At 36.8% G+C, this 11,924-nt stretch overlaps 1 protein-coding gene and 1 long non-coding RNA gene across 2 annotated transcripts; one reads left to right on the top strand and one right to left on the bottom strand.

The window, feature by feature from the left end:
- The first annotated feature begins 820 nt into the window (after window positions 1-820).
- LOC147507241 (peroxisome biogenesis protein 19-2-like) lies at window positions 821-9,950 on the top strand. The gene is made up of 3 exons (XM_086599034.1): window positions 821-953; window positions 1,077-1,575; window positions 9,716-9,950. Exons 2-3 carry the CDS (start codon window positions 1,288-1,290, stop codon window positions 9,803-9,805), a joined length of 378 nt encoding a protein of 125 aa, XP_086455160.1. The 5' UTR covers window positions 821-953; window positions 1,077-1,287; the 3' UTR covers window positions 9,806-9,950.
- Window positions 5,241-6,564, bottom strand: LOC147507242 (uncharacterized). Its single transcript, XR_015216168.1, has 2 exons — window positions 5,542-6,564; window positions 5,241-5,386 (listed from the first exon to the last, which is right to left on the bottom strand). It is a non-coding gene; the product is annotated as an uncharacterized LOC147507242 (long non-coding RNA).
- Window positions 9,951-11,924: the final 1,974 nt, after the last annotated feature.

The raw sequence follows: 11,924 nt of genomic DNA, 5'->3' as shown, positions 1-11,924 counted from the left end.
GTAAATTTTAGGCTTTAGTTTTTAATCGCCTTCATAATGACTTGAGTGGCGTAGCCACGGGTTAAATTCTAGTCTACAACAATATATATATATATATATATATATATATATATATATATATATATATATATATATATACTAGCTTGTAAGCCCGTGCATACGCACTGGCTCTTTTAAAAACATTTAGATTTTTTTTAGAAAATTGGGACTACCATTTTAGTCGCTAACCCGTTTTAATTTTCTAACAAATTGTTTTAAATAAAGTTTTAATTAAGTTTTAAAAACCCATTTTTTCAATTGGGAGAGATCATGTTTTAATAGGAGAATAATTCCCATTTTAATTAGATATGCTAGATTTTTCCTTTTCAATAGGAGAGGAATTCCCATTTTAATAGGATAATGATTTCCGCTTTAATTAGAAGTGCTAGAATTTGTTTTAATAGGAAAGAAATTCCCGTTATAATTGGAGATGAATTCTGTTGTAAAAAAAAATTCCCGTTTTTCAAATAGGAGAGAAATTTCTATTTTAATAGGAGATGACGTGGAATTTTAATAGAGCTCGAAAAATACCCCTTGTGGGAGCTTTAATATTAAGATATAGATAGATATATCGAGCCCGTTAGGTAGACTCCACTTATTTAGACTCCAATCTCACTCCAAATCCATACAGTTAGATTCTATTACCATCTACGGTTACATTCTTATTTCCACGCCGTTCTACAAATACTAAAAGGGTATTTTCGGTAGATAGGTTCGGTTAAGAAAATTAAAACAAAACTTACGAGACAGAGAAAAATCTAAAACCACTTCTTCTCTTCTCCAACGACTAGACCCCTTCTCTCTCTATCTATTGAACTAAAGTTTGAGGAAATAAAATTGAATCGCAATTCACCTCTCAACCACATTGATCCCATGCTGAAAATCATCTCCGCCAAATTTAGCTTCTATTCCTGGTAACTTCTCCATTTGTATTTGCTATTTTAGTTTTCTAATTTCGATCTAATTTGTCACTTGAATTTATAAGTTATTATTATTTTAGATCAATTTTTGTTTTATTGTTTGTTGGATGTTGTTAGGTTAGGAAAATAATAATAAATCTTGGGGCAGATGAGTGAAATTGCGAGCGTCAGTATTGCGAGATTTTCGAAAATTTCTCCAGAAAATGGCCTCTACTACTCGTCTTGATGGTGTTAAACCTTTCAATCGATACTCCGTTTGTTGTTTGTTTAAAAGTCTTTGTATCATCAGTTTAGAGAAAAGGTTGTTTGTTTAAAAGTCATACTGGCTATGAGGAAGCGAAGGTTGGAAGTAAGGCTTGTTTGCCTACTGGGGGTACAAGGATTGGGTGGTGGATTGCCTGATTTGAGAAGTAAGAAAAAAGGGAAACAGAAGGTTTTGAAGGAAAATCACGTGATTGGGGCTTTAGAGAAACTTAAGGAGCAAACTCAAGAGACGGTTCGAGGATTGGAATCAACAACGTATAAACAAAAGGTGGGTGGTGGTGATGATGATTTGGGCAAGGAGGAAATGATGGAGGATTGGGTTAAGCAGTTTGAGGAGCTTGCTGGTTCTCAGGTATTTTCGAATCGAGAATTAGTTTTTTGTTTTTATAATTGTTGATTTGGTTGAAAGTTATGTTTTGCAAATTGTACGCCAGGTCTTCCGAACACAATTATAACGCATGTTTTGTAATTAATATGGAGTTATAGATTACTTGTGTAAAGTCCTAAATTCTTATTAAGGGTAAATTAGTAAATGACACGTGAAACCTAGGGACGATTAGGTACGTGGCCAGTCAGATAGACGTTTACCCTGACGTAACGTAAATTGATTTAACACTGACTAAGAAACCAAGTTAGTTAAGGAAAAACCACTTGAAAAATTCTAAGGTTTCATATCACTGGTTACTTAGAACATACGAAGATCGAAAAAGAAGATAAATAATAAGTGATAAAATAATTCTATACATAGTAAATTTGTGTACGCATAACTAAATACTTGCATAGTCAATACGAGTCTGTCGCCTGTAAACCCGGAAACTTGAGACAGGTTAAGTCATTTGACGATAACTTTGCAATTACTATATAACGTGCGCAAACTTAGACATTACATGCGAGAGCGTGTGATCAAGCCCTTGCTTAATAATAGATAACAAGGTAAGGGTAGGATGGTCTTATTACCTAACCCTTACCTAATTCACATAGAAATCGCACCAAACCAATTCGCACCCAATTTTTCTTCTTCCTCTCCATTTTGCCAATCACTTAGAACCCTAAGAGAGAGAAAACCAAAGCTGCCCAATTTCTATCAATTCAATCCTAAAGTTTTCACACCCAATCCTTAGAAACACTAGATTCAAGTGTGAAGATTCAAAATTTCTTAGAATTTCGTCGTATCGCAGTGAAAGGTGAGTTTAATTTCGTCTCCAATAGATAATTAGACTCAATTGTGATGGATTGGGATGTATTGATGAAAATAATTGAACTGGGTGTGTTGAATTTCGACAGTAGCTAGTTGGTGAAAATAGAGTGGAGTGAAATTGGTGGAGCAGAAAGCTAAGGAGCTATTTTTACTGACTTGGTAAGAATTTTATATATTCACTCTAAGTTAGAGAAAATTTATGTTAGTTTCACACTTTGTTTAAGATCAGGTTGATTAATGAATGATTGAGAAGGAACACACCCATAATTATTACTATATTTAATGTGAATTGAAGAGTGTGGAATGGGTTGTAGTTGGAGTTGGGAAAAATCTTAATCGTTAGTGGAATTGACATGATTGGTGTTGACATAAGGTCCTACAGTGGCTGTAAATGGATTGTAGAGACCTGTCGGAAGAATAGGTTAGAAATGACCTGCAACCGCTGTTAACTGTAGTTAGAGGAAAAGTTGCCTGAAACCAAACTCTCAGCGTCGAGATTTCTTCTCGGCTTACATTAGATAAGAATTACTCGTTAGTTTTATAAATTCTAATAACCTACATATATATATGATGTTATAGGAGTAAATACGAGTGAATTCGGTTAAGTGAGACTTGAGGAGAAACAGAGCTTGCTAAGGTAGGAACTTACATACCAATATCTAGCATGCTTATTTTCATGCATGATTTGATTGGTTTAAATTGGTAAAAGATAGTTGCTTATCAACAATGCATATATATGTGATATTCATGTTTTGCATTCGTATTTTTCCTCGATAAAAACTAGATATATAGATAGCTTTTGGGTGAAAAATGAGTTTTGTGAAATCTGGGTAGTGGGGATTGTTTTCTTTCGTTAAAAGAGCAAAACTGGTTTTGGGAAGGGCTCTCGTCTCTTGTCTCAGTAATGAGATAGAGAGATGGATTTTGTAATGTGGGTAAGGATTACCCGGGTGTTTGTAACTATGTGTGAGGTTCTGGATTATTCCATGGATATAGTTCGTTGTTATTTTCGATGATTCACCGTTTAGGAATCATAGGTTGTCATTTACTATGACTGGCCCGTTTGGTAGTCATAGGTTGTATTTCATCGATTGTTGGAAATCCAGGAACTCACACATACAGAACCAGCAGTTTTAAAGGAAAAACTAAATATGTATTATAGTATTTGGAAATAACCGGTAATACGAGTATATATTACTATGCTTATCACGAGGGGATTTAGAAAAGAAATTGTGAATTCATATAAAAAAGGAATTGTTGTCGCATATCCAGAGACGGCAGTTCATTCTAGGATTACAACTGTGGTCTAAACCTTTCGAGGTGGTGGGTCATCTTTAAAGGGATGCATCACAGGATGTAGTCTGGGAATTCCTTTTCTACTTTTCTAGATAATCATGCTTGTACGTGTCACGCTGTATGGTGCTTAACTTGTGTGAGGTTACATGTTACCTCGATGAGGTTTAGACGTGAGGAGTGAGAGTTTAGTCCACTCCTGGACGTGTGTCAGGATCCTGAGCAGTCTGCAGTCGTCGAACGGTTGACCACTGTAAGTTAGGTGAAAGCCCGTATGGTGGTCATAGTCACAGGGCCCACCTGAGCCCTAAAAGCTTTGGGTTTTGTGTGTACGAACATAACAACGGCATTTCAGCTCCCTGCCAGTAAAATCAGGAAAACAACGGTGCATAGTTCACACTGGGAAGTACTGAACCGAGATATGCCTGTGACTGGGGCTGAGTACCAGTCGTACCCTCACCATTCTAATAGGATGTAGCGGCCACAATAGTTGTATGATGATTGTGAAAACTCTACTACTAAAAGAAGGGTTTTTTGTGTCACTTTTTAAGTGACACAAGAAGTCACTTGTGTCACTTTTGAAACTAATTCTGAAGTGACCTATAAGCCCCCGACACATAAAGTTATACCAAAAGTGACACAAAAGCCTTACTAAATGTGTCACTTTTTGTTAATAAAAGTGACACTTAAGAATAGGCTCTTGTGTCACTTTTAAGAAATAGTGTCACAGTGCTTGTCAAAAGTGACACTAGTTGTATCCGGTTTGGACTAGAGTGGGGCATAATTTCGTCAAAAGTGACACATTAAGTATACTAGTTGTGTCACTTTTGGACCAGAGTGACACATAAGTACGTCAAAAGTGACACATTAAGTATACCAGTTGTGTCACTTTTGGACCAGAGTGAGACATAAGTACGTCAAAAGTGACACATGAAGTATACTAGTTGTGTCACTTTTGAACCAAAGTGAGACATAAATACGTCAAAAATGACACATTAAATATACTAGTTGTGTCACTTTTAGACCAGAGTGAGACACAAGTACGTCAAAAGCGACACAAAAGCCCCTTACTTCTTGTGTCACTTTTGGAAATCAACTCCATGTAACTCGTATGAAAAAGAAAGTGACACATAAGAATGGTCAGTTGTGTCACTTTTAATAGATATTATGCCACTTTTTCCAAAAGTGAGACAAATAAAATTATTTATTTTTTTTAAATATTTTCTCATTTTTGTATTCGATCGTATTCATTTATCAACCTGCATCCTATACGTCATAACCAAAATCCCATTACCCTGCTTTATGACAAAAACAACAACCACATACATTTATCAAAACATCACAACCAAAATCACTTTAACCTGCTTTATGATATGGAAACAACATCCACTCAGGAAAAAAGAAACAACATCCACTCGGGAAAAAACAAATAACATTCAAAACAATTAACTTCTATTGATTTCATGGATCAAACCTAGTATCCATTATCTAGTTTGACTCCCAACAAAATTAATAAGCCATTCCAATACCAAAATAATCACAATAAATTAAAGCTAAAAAAAAAAACTACATGACGCCAGCGTTATCCTAGCAATATCTTAGCTTGTTGTGCGCACTTCCAACATTAAAAAACTTAGCTGCCATCTATTCATCTGTTAATCGATCCATGCACCTGCATCATATCATGAAGTCGTCATTCCACTATGACTAGTATATAAAATTAAAAAGCAAGTGAATCAAGAAGGGTATATTGCACAAGTAAGAAAAAAAAATCAATAAGAAAAGTATATATACATAAAGAAAGGGAAAATATGGAATCCCACTTACCCAATCAAATTAACTACTCAGATAAATTGTTGGATAAAGTCGATGAATTCAAGTCGAAGTTCATCTATTTCAGTAATGTAACTCTTCCTGCTAGAGAACTCTAATACCTGTTCGACAAAAAATATATTATTATACTAATATCCTTCGTGTACAAAGAAAGCCAGAAACAAGTTTCCTAGGAAACGCCGATGTCGAAACCCATTGATGAATTATTATACCTAAAACAAATAATCAATAAAAAATAAATATTGCACTTAAAAATATAGTATAGCATGAGAGAAGGGGAACATACTAATCCACTAGAAATTAAACGCTAAAAAAGTTGGGTGGTGTGCACTTCAACTTCCAATTTTCTAAGCCTTGCAAGTATCAAACCAAAACATTGTTACTAACTTAAGAATATGAAAAGCTAAAATCAAAATAACTAGAAGACCGGGTCCGCTCACTCACCCTAATATTTAAAATCAGCAGAAAGACAAAGACATGCATTCAGATTGTTCCTTATGCCATTTTGGGCTGAAACTTAACAACTCAAGTGTTATTGACAATTTATATAGCCATTCAAGTTCGACCTCTTATAGAAGTCTCAGTGAGGATTCCTACCTACTCCCCTTTCTTGAGAGGGTTACAGTACATACAAGAGTCTTCCAGTTCTTACTGTAGCTCTTTCTTACTAGTAAAGTAGTACACCAACTGTGTCTTATCTTATAGCCCGGCGCGGCGGACAGGGTATCGAAGCAAGGAGAAATGGAATCCTCAGTTTGGCTATAAGCCTTTTGTTGTGAGTGTTGTGTACTAAAACGATTCAAAGCCCGGCCTTCGATCGAGAACCGAAATCGCATAAAGGGAACATCCATTGCAGCAAAGCCGTTTCATGAGGGGGGGCAAATATGAAGTGTGACATGCGTACTCAGTGGAAGTGTGAAAACTCTGTCAGGAACATGTGACATGCGTACTCAGTGGAAGTGTGAAAACTCTGTCAGGAACATATGTCTAAGATGGACTCAATTGATTCAGAGGTCAGCTAATATGAAGTTACTTATACACTAAGTCAATAGCTTTCACCAAGTTGGCCTAGTGAAGCCCGATAACGAAAAAACGGTGTTCTCGAGTCGGTCGAAGTCGCAAGAAGTGAAATTATGCAAAAGTGTGCACTAAAAGATCAAAAAGAACTTTAGATGTCAAAACACGAAGAACTGAAGTTCATAGGCAAACCTAAATCTTTTGAGCCCCGGATGGCGTGCCGGTTGTTTCTCTCCAACGGACATCCAAGACACTTCAACCGCCACACTATCTGATCCAATGTACTTTGTCCAGTTTAACTTCCCTTGAACTCAGTAAGGATCAAAGGTATTCTCCATTGCCAAAACTTCATGCTCTAAATCAACTGAGGGGCTTTGCTTTGATATAGGTATTGTGAACGAGTCTGGGAGAGATGCAATGGAAGAATGGGAAAGGTGGCCCTGTGGTGATGCTGGTGAAGCCATGCACCCAGATGAAGAGAACTTGGATAAATCAGCTAGCTAGGCAAAGGAAAATATTTATCATACATCGCACCATTTCTTCTGAGAGCTAATTAGGTTGTTCCCTCAGGTTCTCCAGATAGGAATCCTTATTCCCATCCATTTCATTTGTTTATAGAAGCAGGTCATCCAGCGGCATACCCTGTCCATTTCGTTTGCTTGGACTTGCAACCTACGCCGTAAGAAAACTTATATTCGTTACTTTTGCATCTACCATAACAAGAACCAAGCTCTACTATACCAGATTACATGTTCAAAGAAGATCAATAAAGTCATAATTGCCAATGTATCAACTTGACCCGGATAGATGTTGCAAATCTCACTACTCAAAGAATCATTAAAAGGAACCAACCGGATAACTAAACAATAAGAAATTTTGAAGAGAAGATTATAAAAAGAGCATTTTCTAAATTCAAAAAGAACAAACAGATAAAACAAGAAGCACGTAGAGATAAAGATATAGGAGGAGAGAGAACCAGTTGTTTTGGAGAGACAGACAAGAAGGGAGAGGTGATGGTAAAGAAGATGGCAACCTGTCTCAAACGGTACTTTCGAAAAGGCGGTGCTCATTCCTCTCTTGACTAAGCTGAAAATGCAATGCAACCAATTCCTCTTCAAGCTTTGATACAAGAATCTCCAAAGACAAATTATGTTAGTCACAAGCTCATGAGCACTGCAATTGGATCATCATATAGTGCGACGCGGACTCGAAATATTGGAAAACAAGTTTTGAACTAGATATACTAACCTTATTTGGGAGCTGACCAATAGAATTCGAGAAAGTAACGTTGGAGTGGTCAACTGCACTTGCAAGCACTAAATGTAAATCAATCTCTTCTTCGAGCTGCTTCTGCAATGTTGTAATCTACAAGATATGGATAGTAACAAATGTCAGGAGACCAAGTGTTGCATTATCCTTCGTTTGAAATTTTCCATTTTCCATTATCCTTCTTCTTCATTTTCTTCTTCATCGAGACCACCTCCCCTTGCCACCTTGAGACAGAGCATCTCCAAACAGCATTAATAAATGGATGCAACCAGCCCTTGTATCTCTCTCAACCAGGGAGAATTTAATAATAATAATAATAATAATAATTTAAGAAGAAGAAGAAGAATATCAGGTATTGGGTAGGTAGTAGCAAAAACCAAATACCCGAAAGAAATAAAGAGGAATTTGTTGAGCTGAAGACTTTTTAACTTGACTCTCTTGCTCACTTACTCCTTTACCGACAGCAGCCCCGACTCCCTTCTTCTTCTTCTTAAATGAAAATACAATAACTAACTACCCTCTGCCCTCTTTTATTTATTTATACAACTGAGGTAAACAGTAGTGTACCTCGGTTTCTTCAATAAAGACGAACCATTTCCTCTTCGATTCGACTGATAGATCGGGAAGGAAAACATTGTCTTCCTCGTTAAACCTAGGTTTGAGATACATTATCAAAAAAAAAAAGTTTGAGATACGAGCTTGAGAGAGGCGAGTTATTGGGCAGAAACTTTACTATTTGGGCTTTACATAATTTCGTGGATTTCTATTGCGGATTTCTATCCTGTTTGGGGATGATGGCGGTAAGGCACGTGCGCGCAAGGGGGTTTGGAAACATTTGCTTGTGTCACTTTTGTTCAAATTCAAAATATGGTAAAAAGTTAACGTCTAGCCTTATTCGTAAGTGACACATTAAATTTCTCCACTAGTGGCGCATCTGACCAAAGTGAGACATTAAATATCCCTACCTGTGCCGCTTTTGACCAAAGTGACACATAAACGTGATTTCAATTGTGTCACTTTCTTAACAAGTGTCACAACCAGCTCAATGTTCTTAAAAAGTGACACATAAGATTTTGGTGTGTCACTTTTTTTCATTAAGTGACACGAAGCTTAAAAAAAAAGTGACACAAAAAGCCCTTTTATGAACCATATGTGTTCTCTCCACATTGGTTATCCACCACATCGGGTAGGGTTCGGGCTTGGGCTTGGGCTTACTGTTGTGGGTAGTGGTTTGACCAATAGCCTAAACTTGTTTTGCCTTTTTCTTGAGCAGCAAGTTTTAGTGTTCTATTAGGAGTTGGTCTCTCTTCCTCCTAACCTCTATAAATAGGACTGTGAGTCCATAGAGAGAGGAAACTTGATCAGAAACTCAACTCGAGAAACGTAAAAAACTCAAACCAGTCCTTTCTTCTTCTTCTTTCTTCACAGTAGCCGCCCGAGAGTTATATTGCTGTTCTAGAGGGTAGTCCGTTCTAGTGCAAAGTTAGGCAGCTGTTAACCATTGAATCCTGTGGAGGAAGACGCTTCATCGCCCTTTACTCGCACCATTGGAAGGGGCTTAAATCTTTCCTTAAGGACAGCCTAATCCGCTTGGTTATTCCCGCCATCTTGCTGTCCTTGTTTCTTCATTGCTACTGTTCCTTCTGTTCTACTTTAGTTGCTGTGTTCATACAACTATTCTTACAATCTTAAGCAGCTATACTAAAGAAGCATGCCGAAATAATTTCTAATAGTTAGTGATATATTAGATAGTCATGATATTTTGATAGTATTATGGAAACCCTGCATGTTTTAAATGGTTTGCTATAAGTAGACTATTTATTGGTTATGTGCGTTTCTACTGGGCATAGTTGTTTTGCTCATCTTACATTAACATTTTCAGACGAACCAGTTGCGGAAGAGACTATCCCTACCACTAGTGATGATGCTTACGGGGATTTGGGTGGTTTTCCTTATGCTTGACGAGGGATAGAGTCAAGTTATTTTGTCGTATAGGGCGAATCTAGCTCATTTTGTTGTATAGAGAGAGTATAGTTCATTTTTGGTTGTATAGAGAGAGCTTAGTTCATTTTGATGTAATACTTGATGTATTTGAGTGACGGTTACACTTAAACATTTTGTGGATATGTATCTATACATCACTGTTGTATATGAAGTTAGTTTAATATAGATATGGTTGTTGAAAGGATATAGTATATGATTCCAGGTTATGATAGGTTTTAAGTATACGAAACGTCGATTAAACAAAGGAAATTCCGCCGAAATTTCAATAGAATTGTGATAGTGACTGCCTCGAGATTCATCTCCACGTCCTCGGGATGTGTGATGGGTCTCAGGGCGTGACAACTTGTTAACCTGCCTGTGCTATAGATACTTCTGCTTGCTCAATGTATTCTATTTTGTTTTGGATGTATTGGGTTCATGGAATTATTGTTCTACTTGCTCAATGTATAATCTTTGCTTTGTTTGTTGGTTTTATTGTTATTAAATGGATATTTAGCTTATACGGCAAAGCACTTGAGAATGGGAATTCGTCTCCTAATTTTCAAGGGATGGTGGTTCAAATCCACCAAGATCCTCAAATTTTGATCTCACCTATATACTGTTGTTTCTATTACATAGAGGTTTATGTTGCCAAAGGTGTGTGTGTTGAGGGTTCAACGGCTAGAAAGCTATATCGCATTTTTAAAATTAAAAAAAATAATAAAATAAAATAATAAAATAAAAAATAAAAAATCCAACTTCCGCAAAAGTGATGGGGAAAAAGTCGTTTTGCCCGTTCAGTGATATGAGCTTGGAAAGTTTTCTTCATCATGTGTAGTCTACTACTAGTATGGTGCAATATGGGATTTCTGCCCCCTGATTTTGACTATCTAGTTTGTGTGCCATGTGATGATGACCTTAAAATCTTATCTAATTCATGCAAATTCAACTATCCAAGCGATTCAATAGTGCACGCTTATTCTCTAACTTCTGTAGATATTCACTCTATCGGCCTAGAGCCACCACAACTTTTGGACTGGTTCCCTTTCAGCAGCCACTTCATACCTGTCCCAGAGGCTAACATCACTCACCAGCTCTAAAGGGTAACTTATTATCATGGAGTCATCACCAGTTCTAGAGATCGAAACTAGGCCTGAAAGTTATTGTCACCCAAACATGATTAATATTTGGGATTATGGATGTCGAAATTTGAGAGCACCAAAAAATATAAATGGTTGTATAAGAAATAGAGCACTTATTTGTATATGTAGGAGCAATAAAATAGCTCTATTGAGAGTTATTATTCACTTGATCGAGATTACAAAATCCTCTTACACAGTACAAAAGGCCAATACCGAGAATACATAATCGACTCTTTGAGTACACAAAATTGAGATCTAGATCACACAATCCTCTCATGATTAGGCATATTGGATGCTCTGTGCTAACTCCTCCTTCCCTTTCAAGTAATCAAAATATATAAAGGGGTCTTCTATGCATCTCCGCTACCAATAATATTTGTTGCAAAGCACTTACATTTAATTGTCGAAGTGTTTCTCCTTTTTATGTCATTCTCTGCATTGCATCGTTTCTTGGTGTGTCCCCTCCCGAGCACAAACCATTTCACATACAGTCACTGAATTATCACCACGGGATCTCTTTTGTGTACTAGGTACTTGACTTTCAAAACCATTTTGTTGACCAAACTCAAAATAGTATGACTTTACACCGAACTTCGAAAAGTCATACATACCTACTTTGGGCATTCCCAGTATCTCCACTTCTTTGTCAGGAGTTTGAATAGAAGAATACCCAAGCTCATCAAATTGGGTATCATGCTCAAAAACTAATGTTTCACCATCACAATATTCTATTGTCTCCACTTCATTGGTTGGCGAGTTCATCCTGGATACAACAAAATCCCATCAATTGAAGCAACAATTAAAGATGGTAGAGAGGTGAAACCTCAAACTTCAGTTTAATAGGTAGAGGGAGAAGGGGTCTAGTCGTTAGAGAAGAGAAAAAGGGGTTTTGGGTTTTTCTCTGTCTCGTAAGTTTTGTTTTAATTTTCTTAACTGAACCTATCTATCGAAAATACCCTTTTAGTA

The sequence above is a fragment of the Coptis chinensis genome, chromosome 3, assembly GCF_015680905.1.
Source record: "Coptis chinensis isolate HL-2020 chromosome 3, ASM1568090v1, whole genome shotgun sequence".
NCBI classification, from domain to species: domain Eukaryota; kingdom Viridiplantae; phylum Streptophyta; class Magnoliopsida; order Ranunculales; family Ranunculaceae; genus Coptis; species Coptis chinensis.
Note: the sequence above shows the minus strand (reverse complement) of the source record. Positions and strands in the feature narration are given on the sequence as shown.